Genomic DNA, 23,254 nt, shown 5'->3' on the forward strand with positions numbered 1-23,254 from the left:
TCACCACAGGTGATGGCAATCATACATTACCAGGAGAGTCCAGGAACAGAGCATTTTCTCCCTCATGGAGAGGGTCAGGTAGGCAAGTATGCGCTGGGCCCCTCGGTGTGAGGTGCAGGGAGCAGCAGCAATAGGTACAGGGCAGCCCCGGAGCTGTGAGAGGGGTGTCCGGCCCGCAGGGAGAAGACTTGCAGCCCCCTCCAGGCCCCACACCCGCTGCCTGCACCGCGTTATAATCCTCCCCGTATCTCTCTGTATGTACTTACCGCCAGTCCTCCGCCCGGAGCGTTACACACCCGACTTCCGCTCTGTGCGTTCCACCCGACTTCCGCCCTGTGCGGTCCACCTGACTTCCGCCCTTTGCGTTCCACTAGACTTTCGCCTTGTGCGTTTCACCTGACTCCCACCCTTTGCGTTCCATCCACATTCCGGCCTTACTTCCGTTCTGCGCAAAATACTCAATTTCCGCTTCGGTCCACAGTCGAAGAAGGCATTGTTGTGTCTACAAGCAGCAGGTAATGGTGACTATTAGTATTGTTTTACAGGGGGAGCAGCCTCTGGTGTCCTATTGATATTATTATTATACAGGGGGAGTAGCCTGTAGTGTCCTGTTGATATTATTATTAATATACAGGAGTAGCAGCCTGTAGTCTCTTGTTGTTGTTATTATTATTATACAGGGGGAGTGGCTTGCGGTGTCCTGTTATTAATAATATACAGTACAGGGGGAGTAGTCAGTGGTGTATTGTTATTACTATTATACAGTGGGAGTGGCCTATGGTGTTCTGGTAGTAGTAGTTGTAGTAGTATACAGGGGGAGTTGCCTGTGGTGTTATTATTATACAGGTGTAGCGCCCTGTGGTGTCCTGGTGTTATTTTTTTTACAGGAGGAGCGCCCTGTGGTGTCCTGTTATTATTTTTTTTACAGGAGGAGTGCCCTGTGGTGTCCTGTTATTATTTTTTTTGCAGGAGGAGCGCCCTGTGGTGTCCTGTTATTAATATTTTTATAATTCACATCTGTGTAAATGTCATTTGTCTGAATTCCCATAACTTTTTTGCCTCCCCTAACAACCTCTCATTTCTCACCCTGTCTCCCTTATAATGCAGTTGCTGCTCCCTTATCAGCTTCACTTTTGCTTTGTTTGAAGCCTTATTATTGCCATTGAACATACACTGTACTTTCACCTGCATTCCTGCAATTCTGCTGCTCTGCCTCTCATACAGCCTCCACTCCTATTTCCCATTACCATCTCCCTTTTACCCAATCCATTTTATGCCCAGGTTTTCTACTAGCCCATCCCTTTTTTTTTTTTTTTTTTTCTACCTAACCCTTTATTTTACCCCCAGTCCCACCTCCCACTTGGGGGTCAGTCGAATTGGCTGCGATAATATCGCGGCTGCACTCTAGGGGTGCCGGAATTCGCACAAAATTGCTTGCCACCCCATAGAGGTACTGAGCAGTTTTGTGAGAATTGGGCGTGATTCGCGGCCGTGAAGGGTTCAAGATCGGGTGCCGTTGCAGGCGTTTAGATGCCGTTGCAATGGCACCTCGCACCCTTTGGAGGCAATTGGATCGACCCCCTAGTCTCCTACATCTTCTCTGTCTCTCGTCCACCCCTCTTCTTTTTTTCCCCTACTTCCATTCACCTCTGCCCTACTACCCCATCAATGTTACAGCAACCCTGCTGATCTCCTACACATCTTTCCCACAAACTATCTTCCTCTCTCCTGTGCCCTCTGGAAGGCCAGATCTGTCTGTTGGAATCCGGTCCCCACCCATGACCTTTTTATCTTCAACTCCATGAACCACCTAGCCATTACAGAAACATGGATAACCCCCTATGACACCACTTCTCCTGCTGCTCTCTCCGCTGGGGGCCTCACATTTACCCCCCCCCCCCACCCCCCCAAGCTTGGGTGTTGTCCTGGTGGTGGTGTTGGGGGTCTTTCTATCAACCGGCTACTCCTACTAACTCATACCTCCAGAACAGTCCCTTTTAATCTCTATATTTGAGGTCCATGCTATACGCCTCTTCCAACCTGTTCACCTTTGAGCAGGTGTCATTTGCCGTCCCGTGGCATTCCCGTCAAATTCCTTGACAACTTTGCTTCCTCACTTCCTCTCTTCAGATCTTCCCTCCATTATCTTAGGTTATTTCAACATCCCCATAGTCATCCCAACAAAATCCTCTGGCTCTGAACTTCTTAATCTCGCATCATCGCTTGGTCTCTCCCAGTAGACCTCCTCACCCTTCCATGTTAGTGGGCACTCACTTGATCTGTTCTTCACTGGCTGTTGTGATTTTTCTGATTACTCCCCAAGACCTTATTTCTCATGCAGGGTCCACAGGTTATCCACAGGATACATTGGGATATGGTGGAGCGACAGCGGATTTGTACCAAACGGTCAAAGCTTTTCGGCTTCCCAGCAGGCAATGGGCCCGTCCATATATCGCCGCCTCCTGGCTCAGGCAAATCAGTTTTTTGTTTGGTGCGTCAGGAGCTGGACCATGGTCAGAGGGCTGCTAGTTTTTAGCAACCCCAAGCTTTTTTATTTTATTTTTATAGTCTTACTATTTTCTCTTACATAGTACCATGGGGGTATAGATGGGTCATCTAGGAGCCTTGGGCACTTTAACAAAATCAATAGTGTGCACTGGCTCCTCCCTCTGTGACCCTCCTACCAGACTCAGTTTAGAAAATGTGTCCGGAGGAGCCGGTCACGCTTAGGGAAGCTCCTGAAGAGTTTTCTGCATTTATTTTCTGTTTGTTATTTTACAGGCACTGCTGGGTGGCACCAGCCTGCCTGCTTCGTGGGACTTAGGGGGGAGAACGGCCCAGCCTCCTACAGAGTTAATGGTCCCGTTTCTCAGCTGACAGGACACTGAGCTCCTGAGGGAGTCATTTGCAAGCCCCACCACGGCGAGCGTACCCTCCCGCAGCACGCCGCCACCCCTAACAGAGCCAGAAGAAAAAAGAGTGGTGAGTAGAACGCTGGCATCCCGGTTAGTGGGTCGCTGGCGGTAATGGCGGCACAAGGGTAGGAGCGCATCGCTGAGGCTGCGGCTCCAGACTTCAGTAACGTGCTTAGGTGTGTATCCGCGGTGCGGGGCAAGCTGAAGTCAAACTAATACCCACACTGGCGCTAATGCTTACAGGGGTTTTAACCCACTGTTAAGAACATAAATTACCTCAGGCCAGTATAAAAACATGGGAAACTGCGCGCCATTACGGGGGCGGGGCTTCACTATGAGCGGATCCAGCAGCTCACCAGCGCCATTTTCCCTCTGCAGCTTGCACTGACAAGGCATCACAGGGAAGAGCTGCTTCTCCAAAAAGACACGTCTCCTCAGCAGTAATACGGGTCTTAGTAAGGAAGGGGAGTGTGTTAGTATACTAAGCCCTATTAAGGGACATTTATTTGTTTGTTTATTTATTAACGGTTTCTTATATAGTGCAACAGTAATAGAACAAAACTAGGTAAAAACAGACAGACAGAGGTCGGAAGGCCCTGCTCACAAGCTTACAATCTATAGACTTTGTGTGGCGACCCAACTGAGTTTTCACTTAGCTAAAAGGGCGACGTGTTGCTGGCTTCATTTTCTGTGTCTCCCTGAGGACTCTGTGTGGGTTAAACTGCGTTTTTACCTTCTGTGTGTGTGTGTGTGTGTCCCTTCACGTTACCATGTCCAGGGAGTGTGTGTCCTGCACAGCAGAGTGTCTGTCCTCCCCAGGAGACTCTCTATCCTGTACTCTGGATAGTGCACATTCTCAGGCTAGTGAGGCAGGACCCCCATGGTTAGATTCCATTAAGGGGATGATATCTAATATTTCTACTAAGTTATCCCATACTGAGAAAGAGACGCAATACTTAAGGCAGTCTATGGATGACCTGATAGAGATTCAGTTCCCATACCAGCGTCTCAGACCCCCGCCATGTGCCCACAAAAGCGTTCTCTGGCCCAGCTCCTGCAGGCTGATACTGATGATGATACATCAGACCCAGAGGAGGGTGAAGTGGACGCTAGTGGGGTTATGCAGTCCTGTCACAAGGAATACAGGTCCATATAGAAGCTATCAGAGATGTCCTGCACATTCCTGACAAGGTGACAGAGGTAGAGGAGGAATCTTATTTTCTCTTACGTCCTAGAAGGTTACTGGGGTCCACATTAGTGCCATGGGAAGAGAAGGCTGTCTGTACATGGACCCCAGTGCTAAGGGGAATTAAGGCGTGCGCTCCGGTACCATTGCACTGATTTAATACAATTAACATCTACGTGATTGCTGGTTTTAACTTGCTCTACATTGCATGGACGCCTGCAGTGTTATTTAACAAGCTGTTAGCAGGAGGACATTGTATGGAGTATAAGGTCCAAACCAGAGACTAACAATTATACTAATACCTGCATGCTCATTTATGGCTGGATACTATTAACCCCTGCATGGTTTGCACAGAGTATATGGCTGGACTTTCACACTAACATAAATGTACTTTACTAAAAGTATATATTTTCAAGAATAATCATAGGGAATATTATATTGGCTATATAGGTACATGAAATCTAGTGGTTTTGTTTTCAATTAATAAATTCATACGCTGTTTTATGTGATACCGGCCAGTGTCGTAATTTTTAAATGTATTATTGTATTGTGCAATAAATGTCCATTCCTGGGTGAAAAGCACAGCCCTATATTTTGTTTGTGTATCTGGATTGACTGTCTTTGACAGCGTGGCTCTTGAGACTTCCATGCTGAAGTCAATAGGATTCTCACAACAGGTAATTCAAACAATGCTCAGAGCAAGGAATCCTTCCTCAGCTCGCATTTATCACCGAATATGGCAAACCTATGTTCGTTGGTGCAGTGAACGGAAATTTTACCCTAGGGCGTTCAGAGATTCCAGGGTCTTGGCATTCCTTCAGGCAGGAAGGGATAAAGGTTTGAAGGTGGCTTCCTTGAGAGTGCAGGTGTCAGCATGGACTGTATGGTTCCAAAAAAAAAAATTGCTAACCTACAGGGTGTTCACACTGTCTTCCAGGGAATGCTGTGCATTCAACCTCCTTTTGTTCCTCCTACAGTGCCTTGGTATTTAAGTTTAGTCCTAAAGGCCCTTTAAGTTGCCCCACTTGAACCACTTAATAGAGTGGATCTTTAATGGTTGACAGCTAAAGTTCTCTTTCTACTGGCTATGGTGTCAGCTAGAAGAGTATCAGGTTTAGGGGCATTGTCATGTCGTTCCCCATTTCTGATTTTTTTTTTTATCCAGATAAAGCAGTTCTCAGAACTAGATCTAGATATCTTCCTAAGGTGGTGTCTAAATTCCACCTTAATGAAGAAATTGTAGTCCCAGCTTTCCAAGGACCGGACCTTTCTGTGGGAGATGTATCTTTGGACGTAGTCCGAGCCTTAAGGATCTACGTAGATCGTACCAGTGCCATCAGAAAGACAGATTCTCTCTTCATTCTCTACGGATTTCACAAGAGAGGATGGCCTGCTGATACTAGACACTGGCAAAATGGCTTCGGATGACTATTTCAGAAGCATTTTCTGAAGCTGATCTCCCTGTTCCGGCTAATGTCTCTGCTCACTCTGCTTGTAAGGTAGGTCCATCATGTGCAGCACAACGTGGTGCTTCGGCAGAACAGATATGTAAGGCAGCCACATGGTCTTCCATTAACATATTTATTAGACATTATACCGTTGATACCTTTGCCTCCCAGGACACTGAATTCGGGCGAAGGATTCTCCTGTCCAGTCAGGAGCGTCTCCATCACTAAATTGCTTTGGGACATCCTAATGTTATCCTGTGGATAACCTGTGGACCCTGCAGGAGATATATACGTTATGGTAAGAACTTTACGTTGATAACGGTATTTCTCCTAAGTCCCCAGGTTCCACAGGGATCCCACCCTGACGCACCTGATTTGAGAATCCTTTTACTCACTAACCTCTTCCTTCTTGTACGTAAGGGTGTGCATGTGTGTTCTTCTCTCCTGATTAGGGCTATCTATGATGCTTTTGCCTTGAGGTTTGGAAAAACAACTTATTTGCATGAGCCAGGAGGCGGGGATACATGTACGGGCCTGTTGCATACTGGGAGGCAGAAAAGCTTTGACCGTTTGGTGCAAATCCGCTGTTGCGTCATAATATCCCAATTTTATCCTGTGGACTTAGGAGAAAATGTTGTTATTAACGGTAAATTCTTACTATAACGTATATTTAATCGAGCAGTCATATGAAGCCGACTCAGTGGAGCATCTAAGTAACATCGTTGTTATTATATGTATTTCTAGACCATTGGTGCTTGAGGAACCAGAGTCTTTAATAAAAGTCACATGAAGATGAGACACCTCCTGTACACTGATTCACCAAGGATGAAAAAGGACAGGAAACACCTGTCTGAGAAGATATTATCTGTCACCCTGGAGATCATCCATCTACTGACAGGAGAGGTGAGTGGGATCTAGGAGAGTCACTGTGACATCACTTAAGTCTATAGTAATAATACAGAGACATGACTGGGGAGGGGATCTGGGAGTGTCAGAGTGACGTCCCTTATATCTATAGTAATAATACAGGGACATGACTGGGGAGGTGACGGAATCTGGGAGTGTCACAGTGACATCACATATCTATAATAATAATACAGGGACATGGCTGGGCAGGTGAGAGGATCTGGGAGAGACACAGTGACATCACTTATATCTAGTAATAATACAGGGACATGACTGGGGAGGGGATCTGGGAGCTATATTACTAATACAGGGTGATAAAGCTAAATATTTATCTTATATAATACCCTTTATGAGGTCTAAGAACACTGTACGCTATCTACGTATGAAGTACCGTAAGGGTACGCACGTTGCGTAACAATCGCTTAGCCGTAGTCGAGACGCTCAAGCGCCACGTTCGCTCACGGCCAAGAGATCACAGGCAGGCACGCTATTGGCTGCTGACTAACGTAATGATTCGCTATAGCGTAGCGGACGCTCGGGAGCACGAGGAGATCACCAGCGGCGCTGACGCTCACAATGTTAAACCTTTGTATCTAAACCATAAACAGTGTATTGTGCAGTAAAACCTTAGTGTGATGATAGAGTGTAAATGCAACACAGTATAACCTTATTACCTTTAAAGCTGTTCTAGCGTCACCGACGCTCTGAGAATACTTAACACTATAAGAAATACACAGATACCGTGCTCAGGGTCCAACGCCTAATATATATATTATGAATGATATACTTGCAAAAGAATTAATACAAATACAAATCATACACTACAATATAACATAGACTACCTAACCAGATAACTACACAGGAAATACAATACAATTACTATTTAAGGGAAAATAAGAGAGAAAGAGGAGAAGAGAGAGAGAGAAATTGGCCCACAATAACAAGAAGATCAATATAGTTGCGGAGAAACACTTACGCACAAGGGGAAACGATCGCATGCGCCTCGATATCCAGCTCCCGATTATCAGCAATGAGAACCGTTGAAGAGAGTGAACTGGATATGGTCGGCCTGCCTATTTATGCCCCACACACAATACAATTCAATGGTCCCTACAATCTCATTGTTCATTGGACACAGGAATTCGGCTTCGCATTATAACAAAAGGTCATAGGCTGATTCATACAGGTGGGCTGTGACTGCTTCCAACTGTTCAGGTGGGTGGGATACTGGGTTTCCCGCCGCATGACTAAATAAGAACAAATAATAGTAAATGGACATAAACTTCTTATGTCCATAACTATTCGCACGAGCGATTAATCCGCTCCAAACCAACACCGGAATATTGCTATTTAAATACTCTTCCGATGGGTACCAAACACCACTGTATGACCCCTGTTAGACCCTTCGTACAATACAAAGAGGGATCTCTCTGTTCAGGAACATGCTATGTTAACTAAACTTTCAGAATCTATCAAAGGGACCATGATCTACAAAATACATTATATAGTGAAAATATGTAATGATTGAGTCGCACGCTACGATCACATAAACTCTACCGTAAATACGCATACCGTGCGCCTGCGGGTGCCCGCGACTGTGAGTATGCGCACGTACGGGAGAGCGTACGCATGCGCAGCACGGACCTGTGTGAGGTGCAAATATGGTAGTGTGCATAGAGATATTTTTCTGACTTTGACAGTCCACCCTTTGGCAGTCAACAATAACTGCCACCTTCTAAAACATTTCAAAAAAGAGAAAAATATATGTCAGGGGTTAATACATTTACATGGTTGGGTAGGGGAGGAGAGGAGAAGGTAGGAAAAGGGTATGACCTAGTGAGATAGCAGAAGCATGTGTGTATGAGTCCATGTTTGGGGGGTCATGTATCATTGTGCCGTACGTGTTTTAAATCAAGCTTCGAGGTATTGCGAAGTATACATTTGAATTCCTTCTTATCCCGTGGTACGGGTCTGTGGATGGGCTGTCAAACTTTACCGAGCTCTTTTCGGCTTTGGTTGTAACAAAATGGGGGAGCACATTTTAGTTGATGATACATGAATGGGGGAGATATGTGATTGCTGATATCTGTGCCTGTATTCCCTATCGACTATGTGTGTCATTACCTGAGGGTTGTAGAAATGAAGAAAAGACATAATTACGGTAAATGCGGTGGTATTCTATGTCAGGTAAATGTACATTCGTCGATTGAGGTCTTGTTTGGTGTCTGTTGAATGCAGTCTTCTTTGTGCTTTTGCCCATAAGGTGCGAGCAAAAGCTGTCAATGTCCATAGATTTACAAAAGTGTTGGGCTAGCGTAATTTTAAAATTTCTAGGGAAACTGGGGATCCATGGCATAGTTCATCAAAAATCTGTGTATCAGGTTGTCAAAACTTCTTCTTTAATCCCTCTGTTGTCTGTATATCGGCTCATCAAATTCCTCGTCCAAGTGGGTCTTTTTACCTTGGAGGAAACGGAAAAACAGGTGAAAGAAACGGACCGTAGAAATCGCATTTTCATCACATCATTGTTTCTACATTTGGGTCATAAATCAAGTCCATTGGAATTACAGTTTCCTCACTCCTTAAACTCATTACCCTAGTACGACGATTGCACCTCATTAAAGCCTGACCGCATCTAAATATCAAACCTATCGTTATGATAACACCTAAGATACATAGGAGAAACTTCCCAACATCCATTATGACTCCTTGAGCCCAGTCTCCTAAACCAGAGAACCAATTTCGCGGGTTCAACCATGACACCCAACCAGTCAGCTCATTACCTACAGCAGCAAGAGTGAGATTGTGTCTCCTGCGAAATTCCCACTTCAGTTGGAGAATATCGTCCATCTTTTGGTCTATGACCTCGACCGGGTCCTCGGTGCTATTCGTAATATATGTGCAACATTTCACGCCGTATTGTGTTGCCAGTGTGACACAATATCCGCCTGTCACTGCTGTGAGGTAATTAAGAACCATTCTATGCTGTACCAGTTCTGTTTTATAAGCCTGAAGTTCTCTTCCAGTATACCTAAACGTGTCATCATACATTTCAGTGATATTATCTAACAAATTGGCGAGCGCAGATATGTATTTATAATTCAACACTCCTCTAGCGGTGCGAGTGATATCTAACGCGATTAGAAACAGAATCCCGGTGGATTCATGGATCATGTCAGAGGCCGGATGCTCTGTTCTTTCTATCAGGTGCCGTTTAACTACGTGCTCGTAATGGGTGTGAGTATAAGGAGTTTGGGCAACACGGTGTATGTCTTTCATTTTGTCATGTGATACAGTCATTACTTCAGGCGGTACTTTTCCAATATAACACAATCCTTCAGAGTTTGGGGCAAGCCACTTATACGCCTTTCTCCCGCATATGAAATATGCATCATCGGGGAGAACATATGGGACGGAGTAGGACATAACCATATTACACACCTTCCATGTGAAATCTCCTAACCCTAATTCTTCCATCTGCTTAGTACACGTATCAGGTTGTACGATATGTGCACAGTATCCTGGTGATACCTCTCCAACTCTCGTAATCCTATTTCCTAAGGTATACCTATACCGGAAAGATTTTCCTCTACTGGCTATGTGGCGTATAAGCTCTGTATCTGTAGGCATTCTATCTGCTCTATGCGAAAAGGTCATGGTTTGATTACTCCATGACACTTCCCAATTTCCCGGCTTTCGGGGATTGGAGATGTTAAAACATAATAGGGACCTATCCACATGGTATTGGTGGAGCTTCAAACTAGGAGGGCTGGAGATATTAAACCTCCTGTCCACCGGTCTCCCACCACTTAACTCAAGTACCTCCCCTAACGTTAAAGGAAATGGTACTAGCCCTGATTTGCTATGACCTTGAGGTACTTGAGAGCATACCCAACAATCTGTTTTATTTAACACACTACCCACTAAGGAGTGATAGTCACTCAATGGATGCCGGTCCATATGGATATTAAAACTGGATTGGCATTTCTTTATGCACCCATCCTCAATGACATTGTTACAGAGCCGACAGATACAGTTTTCTTCAGCTAACAATCCTTCACAATTCCTTCTATGGTCAATGCTATCGGATCGTTTTCTGATACTCGCCTTTGCTTGTTGATTATGTTGTTCTTGGAAAACTACGCCTCCATCTTTATCATCAGAACCCATTCCAGAACCTCTCTCGACCTCCATGGTACTCTCGCCGGAACAGACTGCTCTGGTCAACATCATGGTCAACAGGAAAATCCGGATCACAGTCTCTTGGGGCAAGTCCATCTTGTAGGAGGAAACGGAGAAGAATGAGAAGGGGAAAAAAAATAATTTGAGGGAGAGGGGATGGGAAGTTGGAGAAAAACAATAAAAGGGAACAGGGGATCGACAACTGCTTTTGGTCTTGTGATTTTCAATGCTCAGGTGCCGCCTCAGTCCTCCTGGAACAGACACTCCAGTGATACAACCTCTACCGTCTGTTCCTTATCACGGGGCCTCTCTGGATCAGCAACCTTTTTACAGTGGGACGAATGAACCCAAGTCTCTCTCTCAGCAACCTTCAATGCTGTAGTGCTAGTCAATAAGACCTGGTATGGTCCTTCCCATCTGTCAATAAGGCAACCTGAGCGTAGAAAATTCCGTATCATTACATAATCCCCAGGTTCAATGTCATGACAATTACTATCTGGTAAATCAGGAATCACTAACTTCAGATTATCATTTTGATTCCTTAACTGTTTACTCATGTTAATCAAGTATTTTACAGTCACTTCATTGTTACACTTCAAATCATCCTGAGGGTTAATCATAACATGCGGTTGTCGACCAAACAAGATTTCAAAGGGAGACAGATTAAGAGGGGACCTGGGAGTGGTTCTGATGCTGTACAGTACAATGGGTAAAGCTTCTGGCCATGTCAATCCTGTCTCTGCCATCACTTTACTCAGTTTATTTTTAATAGTGCTGTTCACTCTTTCCACTTTCGCACTCGCCTGTGGACGGTATGGAGTGTGCAGCTTGCTATCAATTCCCATCAATTTACACATTCCTTGAAAGACATCACCGGTAAAATGGGTACCCCTATCACTTTCGATAATTCTAGGGATACCATATCTACATACAAATTCCTGCACAATTTTCTTAGCAGTAAACATAGCGGTATTTGTGGCCGCTGGAAATGCTTCGACCCAATTTGAGAAAACATCTATACAAACAAGTACATATTTCAAATTTCGACAAGGGGGTAATTGAATAAAGTCAATCTGTATTACCTGGAAAGGGCCGCCGGCAGGTGGGATATGAGATGGTTCTGTAGGTATTGCCTTTCCGATGTTCTTTCTCAGACAGGTAAGGCATGACATTGCCCTTTTACTCGCATGAGATGAAAATCCTGGGGCACACCAATATGCTCTTACCAACTTGCACATCCCTTCCTTGCCCAGATGAGTCAGCCCGTGAGCTGCCTCAGCTAAACATGGAAGGTATGCTCTGGGGGCCACTGGTTTACCGTGTCCATCCGTCCAGAGTCCTGAGGACTCCTGACCATATCCTTTTGCCTTCCAGACTGCCTTTTCCTGTGTGGAACACAAATTTTGCATCTCACACAACTTCTGTGTGTTGATGGTATTAAATACCATCAGTTGTGTGGTGTCTGTCTGTCTGGGGGTAGCAGCTGCTAATTTAGCAGCTTCGTCTGCTCGGCTGTTACCAAGTGATACTGGGTCTTGGCTATATGTGTGTGCTTTACATTTGATAACAGCCACTCTGTCGGGTTCCTGTATCGCTGTTAGAAGCCTTTTTATGTGAGCTGCATGCGCTACCGGTGTACCAGCTGCCGTCATGAAATTTCTGAGGCGCCATAGGGCTCCGAAATCATGGACTACCCCGAATGCGTATCTAGAATCGGTGTAGATATTGGCTGATTTGCCCTTAGCCAATTCACATGCTCTGGTTAGGGCGACCAGTTCAGCAACCTGGGCTGAGTGAGGTGGGCCTAGCGGTTCCGCTTCTATGGTGCCTTGGTCATCTACGACTGCGTATCCAGTACACAAGTCTCCCGAGTCTGACTGTCTATGACAACTACCGTCCGTGTAGAACGTAAGTTCTACATCTTCCAGTGGGTTGTCGCTGATGTCAGGCCTTGCGGTAAAATTTTGGGTCAAATATTCCATACAATCATGTGTGTCTTCCTTTGTATTAAATTCTCCTTCCCCACCACTCTCATCCTCCACCCTTTGTGCCTGTCCAGGCACACCTGGGAGATATGTTGCAGGATTTAATGCACTGCATCTCCTTATGGTGATGTTTACGGGGGCCATTAGTGCCAATTCCCATCTTGTAAACCGCGCTGATGAGACGTGCCTGGTTTGGGCAGAATTTAACAAGGCTGACACTGCATGTGGTGTATGAATTGTGAGGTTGTGACCTAGCACGACGTCTTCGCTTTTCGTTACTAGCAATGCTATCGCAGCAACGCTTCGCAAGCATGTGGGGAGGGATCGCGCTACCGTATCTAGCTGAGCGCTGTAATATGCTACTGGCCTGCTGGCATCACCGTGCTTTTGGGTTAGTACGCCTGCCGCGCAACCAGCACTTTCTGTTCCGTATAGTTCAAAGGGTTTCCCATAGTCTGGCATACCTAATGCTGGTGCCTGCGTTAGGCACTGTTTAAGTCTCTCAAATGCTGTCTCAGACTCGTCTGTATGTGAAATCCGATCAGGTTTGTTTGAGGAGACCATCTCCTGCAAGGGTAACGCTAGAATGGAAAACCCTGGGATCCAGTTACGGCAATACCCACACATTCCTAAAAATGTTCTGATCTGTTGCTGGGTTTGTGGCAGAGTCATGTCTCTAATTGCTTGAATTCTATCAGCGGTCAGGTGTCTCAGTCCTTGTGTTAGACAGTGTCCCAAATATTTTACCTTAGTTTGGCATAATTGCATCTTGTCTTTGGAAACCTTGTGTCCTGTGTCTGAAAGATGAAACAGGAGCTGTTTCGTATCCTTCAGGGATGCTTCCAATGAATCAGAACACAGTAGTAGATCATCCACGTACTGTATTAATACTGATCCACTCACTGGTTGGAAAGACTGTAAACAATCATGCAAAGCCTGGGAAAATATACTTGGGCTATCTATGAATCCTTGTGGTAATCGAGTCCATGTGTATTGGACTCCTCTGTATGTAAATGCAAACAAATATTGACTGTCAGGGTGCAGAGGTACCGAAAAGAAAGCGGAGCAGAGGTCAATAACAGTGAAAAATTTCGCAGTGGGAGGGATTTGCATTAGGATGACAGCTGGATTTGGCACTACGGGGAACTGACTCTCAACTATTTTGTTAATCCCCCTTAGATCCTGCACTAGCCGGTAACCCCTCCCCCCACTCTTTTTAACAGGGAAGATGGGACTATTGGCAGTGCTGGACGTTCTTACCAGAATGCCCTGTTGTAGCAAGCGCTCTATTACGGGATACACTCCTAACTCCACCTCTGGCTTCAGAGGGTACTGTGGGATTTTTGGAGCTATCCTACCATCTTTTACTTGTACAACTACCGGAGCTACGTTTGCCATTAATCCAGTGTCCTGTCCATCTTTAGTCCAAAGTGACTCTGGTATCTGAGATGTAATTTCTTCTACTTGGGAGGGAGTCCTATTTGTTATAATGGTATGTGACATTAATTTTGACGGGGAGTCTAACATGTCTCGCACTTCCTGAGCGTGATTCTCAGGTATGTCCAAGAATACACCTTCAGGAGTACAATAAATGACGCACCCCATTTTACACAGTAAGTCTCTTCCCAGGAGATTAGTCGGTGCCGATGCAGCCAGCAAAAAGGAATGCTTGGTATGTAAAGGCCCTATTGTAATCTCTGCTGGTTTGCTAACAGGGTAGTGCTGGACTACTCCCGTTACCCCTATGGCTGGAATTGTCTTACCAGTGGTTCTCATGCCCACTGTCGAATTTATCACTGATTTGGCCGCCCCTGTGTCTACAAGAAAGTTTAATGATTTACCAGCTACATTGATTGCAATTTCTGGTTCACTTCCAAGGCTTGCAATCAATTTTACTGGCTGCAGATTACAGGTATGGCCACACCCCTATTGGGTATGGTGACCTCCCTGAATCCCGCTGGCAGCAACTACTTGTGATGGAGTTAATTGGGAGCTACCAGAGGCTTGCCAGTCTCTGTTCGGGGGATATCTTTTTGTTTCCCCTGCATGTGGCTCATAACTCCGTTTCTGCGGACCCTGATCCCAATGTCGTGTGTCGTGTCGTTGTCTAGGGGGTTGGTATGAGTTTCGTGAATTCTTCACTCTACAATCTCGTGCCATGTGTCCCTGTTTATGACAAGAATAACAAGTAACCACATTTGACTTACCCACAGGGTTTGGTGATATAAACAAAGGCTGCCTTGTGGTCAGGGCCTGTATACTTACTGCCATTAACTTATCACCTTGTTGTTCCCTGTGTCTGGTGATGTTCCTATCGTGATCAATAGCAGCCTCTCTCAAAGTAGCCACAGACAGACCTCGCCAACATGGTTGTGTGGTCTGTACCCTAGTCTTCAATGACTCTTTTAAACCATCCATCAGTACCGATACTGCTACTTCTCGATGGTTTATGTTTGTTTTAATGTCCTCTATGCCTGTGTATTTTGCCATTTCTGATAATGCTCTGTGAAAATACTCTGCAGCTGTTTCTGACTCCTTCTGTTTAATGGAGAATATTTTGTTCCATTTAACTACGGCTGGGAAATACTCCTTTAACTGTAAACTTATTCTTTTTACATTGTCTTTGTTGTACACTTCTGTAAGAGGTACATCCTGATCTAATCCACAGTCAGCTAAAAATTGAGCTGCGTCGACATTGGAGGGTAAACATGCTCTCAGCAATATCTGCCAGTCTTTATTGTTGGGCTCTACCGTGTTACCTAGGTCTCTGATGTATTTTTGGCTGGCAACTAAGTCTTTTCTAGGGTCAGGGAATTCCGACACTATGGTCCTTAATTCCATTCGGGAAAATGGGCTGTACATGGCAATGTTCCTAACAGGAGTGACTCCTGAAGTGTCTGTTTTCCCATTTGGAACTACTATTACCTTAACAGGATTAACTCTAACAACCTCATTCTGTGTAGATTCTACAGGCTGTGGTGAAATAGTTTCAGCATAGTGTATGGTGCCGTACTTACCCGTTGATACGACCTCACCTATCCCTCCGCTAGGGGCCTTTGTTACTAATCTCGGGGGTGGAGCTGTGCCTACTGTGGTCTCTGCTATGGTGGCTGCTAGAGAGAGCGCTGAAATTGTTGCCGATTCGTCCTCTTGATCACACTCCTGAGGAAAGTTCAAAATAGGGTACAACTTGCACGGGTTAATACTTGCATTGGTTAATTGGTTAACATTATCTTTAACATTTACACAGTTGCTAAGTGTTTGTTTGTTACACCTTAGTGCGTCATTCTCCGCAACCAATTTCTCTCCTGATATGTATGGTGGCGGTGGGGCCGTGGCTATCAGTTTTCTGATCGAGCCAGATCCCGCCGCCTGAGCCAATCCTCTCTGTATGTCACCCTCCTGTTGCCACAACTGTAAATAATCATAATGCTTGATTCGTCTCTTGGCTGATTTAATGAGACATATCCTTCTCCTTAAATTCGTTAACACTTCTGTGCTGAAGCTACCTACTCTTGGGAATTTCTCCCCGTCATGTATTGTCATTCTCTCCCATTCATCACATAAAGCTTCTGTGTGACTTCCGTATTTCTCACACATTACGTACCTTGCCGACCCGACTGGTCGGTTCACTGAATCAACCCGAACCGAGGTTGATCGCCCCCTACCTGAACAAGTGGCCCCCATAGTTCGAAGGTGTTGCTTTATTCAGCCAACCCTTACGCAAACCAAAATGTTCAAAATAGGCTGACGGTGGCGGTTTACCGAGTACCCCACTCACTCGCCCACGCCGACCAATACGACCTGATCACACCGATATGGTGCTGGCGTACTCGACCCAGGGCCCCTGCGACCTGAACCTCTATTTACTGGAACCTGTGAGGGTGATCCGAAGAACACTTACTCTTTCCAGTAACTTGGTTGTTGGATAGTTCCTGAGTGAGCAGCGAACCTCCCTTAAAATAAAAAAATTACACAAATCACGTTAGAATGTACAAATAGCGTTTATGACCTTCGTACACAAATAGTACCGGTCAGGTTTACTAATGCACACAATTACGTGCGGTACAATCGTTCAGCACATAAGCAACTAATCTTATGTACGGAGCGACCAGTGGAATCGAAAATTACGGCTGCGAATTCCTTCAGCCAGAGCTTGTATGGCCTATATGGGTGTTGCACCAACCCTTTCTTGGTGTTGTGCCTGTGGACTGTATAGCGGACTTCCTTGTCTGCTGTACCTGAACCTGCTGGTCTGCTATGACCTCCTGGTCTGTTACAGTATGACCTCCTGGTCTGCTACACTCTAATGCTCAAATTGTATGTTTTAACCAGGGATGCCTCCCTAGCCACCATGTACGTCACTTACACGCATGTACCTCACGAGAACTCGACTTTTCTTGTGGTTCAACCTCAAAAATTGTAAAAACAAACACTCACTCACCACATATACACTTTTGTTTCTATTTCTATTTCTGCGCAGAAATTTTCTTTAGACCAGATGTGTTACCAATTAGGAGAAGGATCTGTTAATTTAAATTTCGAATGTTAAAATAGATTTGCGCGATTTATCGCCTTGCGTTATTTACCGCGTTGCGCTATTTATCGCGTTGAAAAAAAATTAACACTTGTGATTTGAGTTACGTGGGCGTACCCGTACGCTGCGTGCGTCGGCCCTTGGGTTGCGTACGCAAGTCTCAGTCCTTTGTTAGAGACACGTGTACGCAAAGCAAAGATCCACCGTAACACAATTTATACGTTTATCAATGTAGATGATCCTTTATCATCTACCGCGCACCACACTGACTTCGCCTTGTCTCTCAGGCACAGCTGTGTGTTTGTCTATACTTTAACTATATTACCTTTACTCTTAAACTATGAAATAGCGGCAAATCTCTCTTAGCACGTTTATCAACTATAAAACTGGCAAACAGGAGAGTGATATATGAAAATACACGAATGAAAAGAAATGCAGATATGCGTGCGTGTGTACGCAAGACAGAAATAAACAGTTTTAAAAGGACACTATCGTTTTGTTCTTACCTCCGGTTCCCGGATTCCTTCAGCACCCTTTACTAAGAGAAGCAGACGCTTATCCAAACAGCACTACGAGGAATATGATCTCCCGCCCTTTGCTGCTGGATAATGTCTGCTGAAATTACCTAGTGCAGATATGTGAAGGACAGGACGAGCCCGCAATTGATAAAGCTAAATATTTATCTTATATAATACCCTTTATGAGGTCTAAGAACACTGTACGCTATCTACGTATGAAGTACCGTAAGGGTACGCACGTTGCGTAACAATCGCTTAGCCGTAGTCGAGACGCTCATGCGTCACGTTCGCTCACGGCCAAGAGATCACAGGCAGGCACGCTATTGGCTGCTGACTAACGTAATGATTCGCTATAGCGTAGCGGACGCTCGGGACCACGAGGAGATCACCAGCGGCGCTGACGCTCACAATGTTAAACCTTTGTATCTAAACCATAAACAGTGTATTGTGCAGTAAAACCTTAGTGTAATGATAGAGTGTAAATGCAACACAGTATAACCTTATTACCTTTAAAGCTGTTCTAGCGTCACCGACGCTCTGAGAATACTTAACACTATAAGAAATACACAGATACCGTGCTCAGGGTCCAACGCCTAATATATATATTATGAATGATATACTTGCAAAAGAATTAATACAAATACAAATCATACACTACAATATAACATAGACTACCTAACCAGATAACTACACAGGAAATACAATACAATTACTATTTAAGGGAAAATAAGAGAGAAAGAGGAGAAGAGAGAGAGAGAGAGAAATTGGCCCACAATAACAAGAAGATCAATATAGTTGCGGAGAAACACTTACGCACAAGGGGAAACGATCGCATGCGCCTCGATATCCAGCTCCCGATTATCAGCAATGAGAACCGTTGAAGAGAGTGAACTGGATATGGTCGGCCTGCCTATTTATGCCCCACACACAATACAATTCAATGGTCCCTACAATCTCATTGTTCATTGGACACAGGAATTCGGCTTCGCATTATAACAAAAGGTCATAGGTTGATTCATACAGGTGGGCTGTGACTGCTTCCAACTGTTCAGGTGGGTGGGATACTGGGTTTCCCGCTGCATGACTAAATAAGAACAAATAATAGTAAATGGACATAAACTTCTTATGTCCATAACTATTCGCACGAGCGATTAATCCGCTCCAAACCAACACCGGAATATTGCTATTTAAATACTCTTCCGATGGGTACCAAACACCACTGTATGACCCCTGTTAGACCCTTCGTACAATACAAAGAGGGATCTCTCTGTTCAGGAACATGCTATGTTAACTAAACTTTCAGAATCTATCAAAGGGACCATGATCTACAAAATACATTATATAGTGAAAATATGTAATGATTGAGTCGCACGCTACGATCACATAAACTCTACCGTAAATACGCATACCGTGCGCCTGCGGGTGCCCGCGACTGTGAGTATGCGCACGTACGGGAGAGCGTACGCATGCGCAGCACGGACCTGTGTGAGGTGCAAATATGGTAGTGTGCATAGAGATATTTTTCTGACTTTGACAAGGGACATGACTGGGGAGGTGAGGGGAACTGGGAGCGTCACAGTGACATCACTTATATCTAGTAATAATACAGGGACATGACTGGGGACGGGATCTGGGAGCATCACAGTGACATCACTTATCTATAATAATAATACAGGGACATGACTGGGAAGGTGAGGAGATATGGGAGCGTCACAATTACATCACTTATATCTAGTAATAATACAGGGAGGGGATCTGGGAGCGTCACAGTGACATCACTTATCTATAGTAATAATACAAGGACATGATTGGGGAGGTGAGGGGATCTGGGAGCGTCACAGTGACATCACTTTTATCTATAGTAATAATACAGGGACATGATTGGTGAGGTGACAGAATCTGGGAGTGTCACAGTGACATCACATATCTATAATAATAATACAGGGACATGACTGTGTGGAGGTGAGGGCATCTGGAACATGACTGTGTATCAGAGATTTGTTTTTGTAAAATAGAATCTTCCTTTATATAATGGAAAATGAACACCTGAATAAACAGCTCCATTTAGGTGGAGTTTAATTTACCTTTTCATTGATGTCTCCCACAATACACAGGATTACACAGTAGTGAGGAAGACATCTGGTGGGTGTGAGACACCGAGCAGCCGTCCCCGTGTGTCAGGAAGACTGAGCAGGACCCAGAGCCCCATCCCGGTGCCTCCACCTCGCTCACTGATGCATCAGAGACACAATGACCAGAAAATCCTGGAACTCACTAACAAGATCATTCAGCTGCTGACTGGAGAGGTGACTGATAGGAATGGGACATTATACAGTAACGCCAGGGGATGTGTCTGGGTGATGACTGGAGAGGTGACCGCTGGGAATGGGACATTATACAGTAACACCAGGGGATGTGTCTGGGTGATGACTGGAGAGATGACTGCTGGGAATGGGACATTATACAGTAACACCATGGGACGTGTCTGGGTGGTGTCTGGAGAGGTGACTGCTGGGAATGGGACATTATACAGTAACACCAGGGGACGTGTCTGGGTGATGACTGGAGAGGTGACTGCTGGGAATGGGGCATTATACAGTAACACCAGGTGATGTGTCTGGGTGATGACTGGAGAGGTGACTGCTGGTAATGGGGCATTATACAGTAACACCAGGGGCCGTGTCTGGGTGATGACTGGAGAGGTGACTGCTGGGAATGGGACATTATACAGTAACACCAGGGGATTTACAAGGAGGCAGCAGCCATGCTCCTGTCCAAGTGCCTTTAAAAGAATACAATACATCCGGAAAGTATTCACAGCGCTTCACTTTTTCCACATTTTGTTATGTTACAGCCTTATTCCAAAATGGAATAAATTAATTTTTCCCTCAAAATTCTACACACACTACCCCATAATGACAACGTGAAAAAGTTCTTTTTTTTCGATTTTTGCAAATTTATTAAATATAAAAAAACTAAGAAATCATATGTACATAAGTATTCACATCCTTTGTCATGAAGCTCAAAATTGCGCTCAGGTGCATCCTGTTTCCACTGATCATCCTTGAGATGTTCCTACAGCTTAATTGGAGTCCACCTGTAATAAATTCAGTTGATTGGAAATGATTTGGAAAGGGACACCCCTTTCTATATAAGGTCCCACACTTGACAGTGCATGTTTGAGCACAAACCAAGTATTAAGTCAAAGGAATTCTCAGTAGACCTCCGAGACAGGATTGTCTCGAGGCACAAATCTGGGGAAAGTTATAGAAAAATATCTGCTTCTTTGAAGGTCCCAATGAGCACAGTGGCCTTCATCATCCATAAATGGAAGAAGTTCGGAACCACCAGGACTCTTCCTAGAGCTGACCGGCCATCGAAACTGAGTGATCGGGGGAGAATGGCCTTAGTCACGAGAGAAAGATGAATGCAGCAATGTACAGAGACATCCTGGATAAAAACCTGCTCCAGATCGCTCTTGTCCTCAGACTGGGGTGACTGATCATCTTTTAGTAGGACAATGACCCTAAGCACACAGCCAAGATATTAGTGGAGTGGCTTCAGGACAACTCTGTGAATTTCCTTGAGTGGCCCAACCAGAGCCCAGAATTGAATCCGATTGAACATCTCTGGAGAGATCTGAAAATGGCTGTGCACCGATGCTTCCCATCCAACCTGATGGAGCTTGAGAGGTGCTGCAAAGAGGAATGGGTGAAACTGCACAAAGATAGGTGTGCCCAGCTTGTGGCATCATATTCAAAAAGACGAGGCTGTAATTGCTGCCAAAGGCGCATCAATAAAGTATTGCGCAAAGGCTGTGACTACTTATGTACATGTGATTTATTAGGTTTTTGAGGTTTTTTTAAAATACATTTTTAAAAATCTCAAACTTTTTTCACATTGTCATTATGGGGTATTGTGTGTAGAATTTTGAGGTAAAAATTAATTTACTCCATTTTGGAAAAAGGCTGTAACATAATAAAATGTGGAAAAAGTGAAGCGCTGTGAATACTTTCCGGATGCACTGGTACCTACCCCCAATCCCTGCTGTACATCTTATACAGAGATACAGGAGACCCACAATAGGTTATCCACTGCTTCATACATATACCCCATCGTTATAAAACAGTAAATGTACCATGGAGGGTGTGGATACATGGGGGAGGGAAGGGGGAGAAGGGAGCTTTGATGGAGATTTGAGGGAGAGGGGGATATATGGGCAGTAACACTGTGTATATAGTAAGTGGCTGGAGGGAGGATAAGTATAATATGTAATAAGTGGATGGAGACGGGAGGGAGAGGGGGATATATGGGCAGTAACACTGTGTATATAGTAAGTGGCTGGAGGGATAAGTATAATATGTAATAAGTGGATGGAGACGGGAGGGAGAGGGGATATATGGGCAGTAACACTGTGTATATAGTAAGTGGCTGGAGGAAGTATAAGTATAATATGTAATAAGTGGATGGAGGCGGGAGGGAGAGGGGAATATATGGGCAGGAACACTGTGTATATAGTAAGTGGCTGGAAGGAGTATAAGTATAATATGTAATAAGTGGAGGGAGAGGGGATATATGGGCAGTAACACTGTGTATTAGTAAGTGTCTGGAGGGATAAGTATAATATGTAATAAGTGGATGGAGAGGGGGATATATGGGCAGTAACACTGTGTATATAGTAAGTGGCTGGAGGGATAAGTATAATATGTAATAAGTGGATGGAGACGGGAGGCAGAGGGGGATATATAGGCAGTAACACTGTGTATATAGTAAGTGGCTGGAGGGAGGATAAGTATAATATGTAATAAGTGGATGGAGACGGGAGGCAAAGGGAGATATATGGGCAGTAACACTGTATATAGTAAGTGGCTGGGGGGATACCTATAATATGTAATAAGTGGATGGAGACGGGAGGGAGAGCGGGATATATGGGCAGTTACACTGTGTATATAGTAAGTGGCTGGAGGGATAAGTATAATATGTAATAAGGGGAGGGAGACGGGAGGGAGAGGGGATATATGGGCAGTAACACTGTGTATATAGTAAGTGGGGGAAGGGATAAGTATAATATGTAATAAGTGGATGGAGACGGGAGGCAGAGGGAGATATATGGGCAGTAACACTGTATAGTAAGTGACTGGAGGGATAAGTATAATATGTAATAAGTGGATGGAGACGGGAGGGAGAGGGGGATATATGGGCAGTAACACTGTGTATATAGTAAGTGGCTGGAGGGCTAAGTATAATATGTAATAAGTGGATGGAGAGGGGATATATGGGCAGTAACACTGTGTATATAGTAAGTGGCTGGAGGGATAAGTATAATATGTAATAAGTGGATGGAGACGGGAGGGAGAGGGGATATATGGGCAGTAACACTGTGTATATAGTAAGTGGCTGGAGGGAGTATAAGTATAATATGTAATAAGTGGATGGAGACGGGAGGGAGAGGGGAATATATGGGCAGGAACGCTGTGTATATAGTAAGTGGCTGGAAGGAGTATAAGTATAATATGTAATAAGTGGAGGGAGAGGGGATATATGGGCAGTAACACTGTGTGTATAGTAAGTGGCTGG

At 44.7% G+C, this 23,254-nt stretch overlaps 2 protein-coding genes across 5 annotated transcripts in view; one reads left to right on the top strand and one right to left on the bottom strand.

The window, feature by feature from the left end:
• Positions 1 to 326, bottom strand: part of LOC135054611 (oocyte zinc finger protein XlCOF22-like) — a 133,314-nt gene extending 132,988 nt beyond the window's left edge. For all 3 annotated transcript variants that reach the window (XM_063957805.1, XM_063957804.1, XM_063957803.1), the window contains exon 1: positions 267 to 326. The gene's annotated coding sequence lies outside the window, so the exon portion shown is untranslated. The remainder of the gene's footprint in view (positions 1 to 266) is intronic.
• The window catches only part of LOC135054619 (oocyte zinc finger protein XlCOF7.1-like), a 103,207-nt gene continuing 80,227 nt past the window's right edge, over positions 275 to 23,254 (top strand). Inside the window, exons 1-3 of one of the 2 annotated variants that reach the window (XM_063957822.1) lie at positions 275 to 515; positions 6,294 to 6,452; positions 19,792 to 19,983. In XM_063957822.1, the coding sequence (XP_063813892.1) occupies positions 6,336 to 6,452; positions 19,792 to 19,983 (309 nt within the window). In that variant the 5' untranslated portion in view covers positions 275 to 515; positions 6,294 to 6,335. The remainder of the gene's footprint in view (positions 516 to 6,293; positions 6,453 to 19,791; positions 19,984 to 23,254) is intronic. The other variant, XM_063957821.1, reaches the window with a different exon arrangement.

This window comes from Pseudophryne corroboree, chromosome 3 (assembly GCF_028390025.1).
Source record: "Pseudophryne corroboree isolate aPseCor3 chromosome 3, aPseCor3.hap2, whole genome shotgun sequence".
NCBI classification, from domain to species: domain Eukaryota; kingdom Metazoa; phylum Chordata; class Amphibia; order Anura; family Myobatrachidae; genus Pseudophryne; species Pseudophryne corroboree.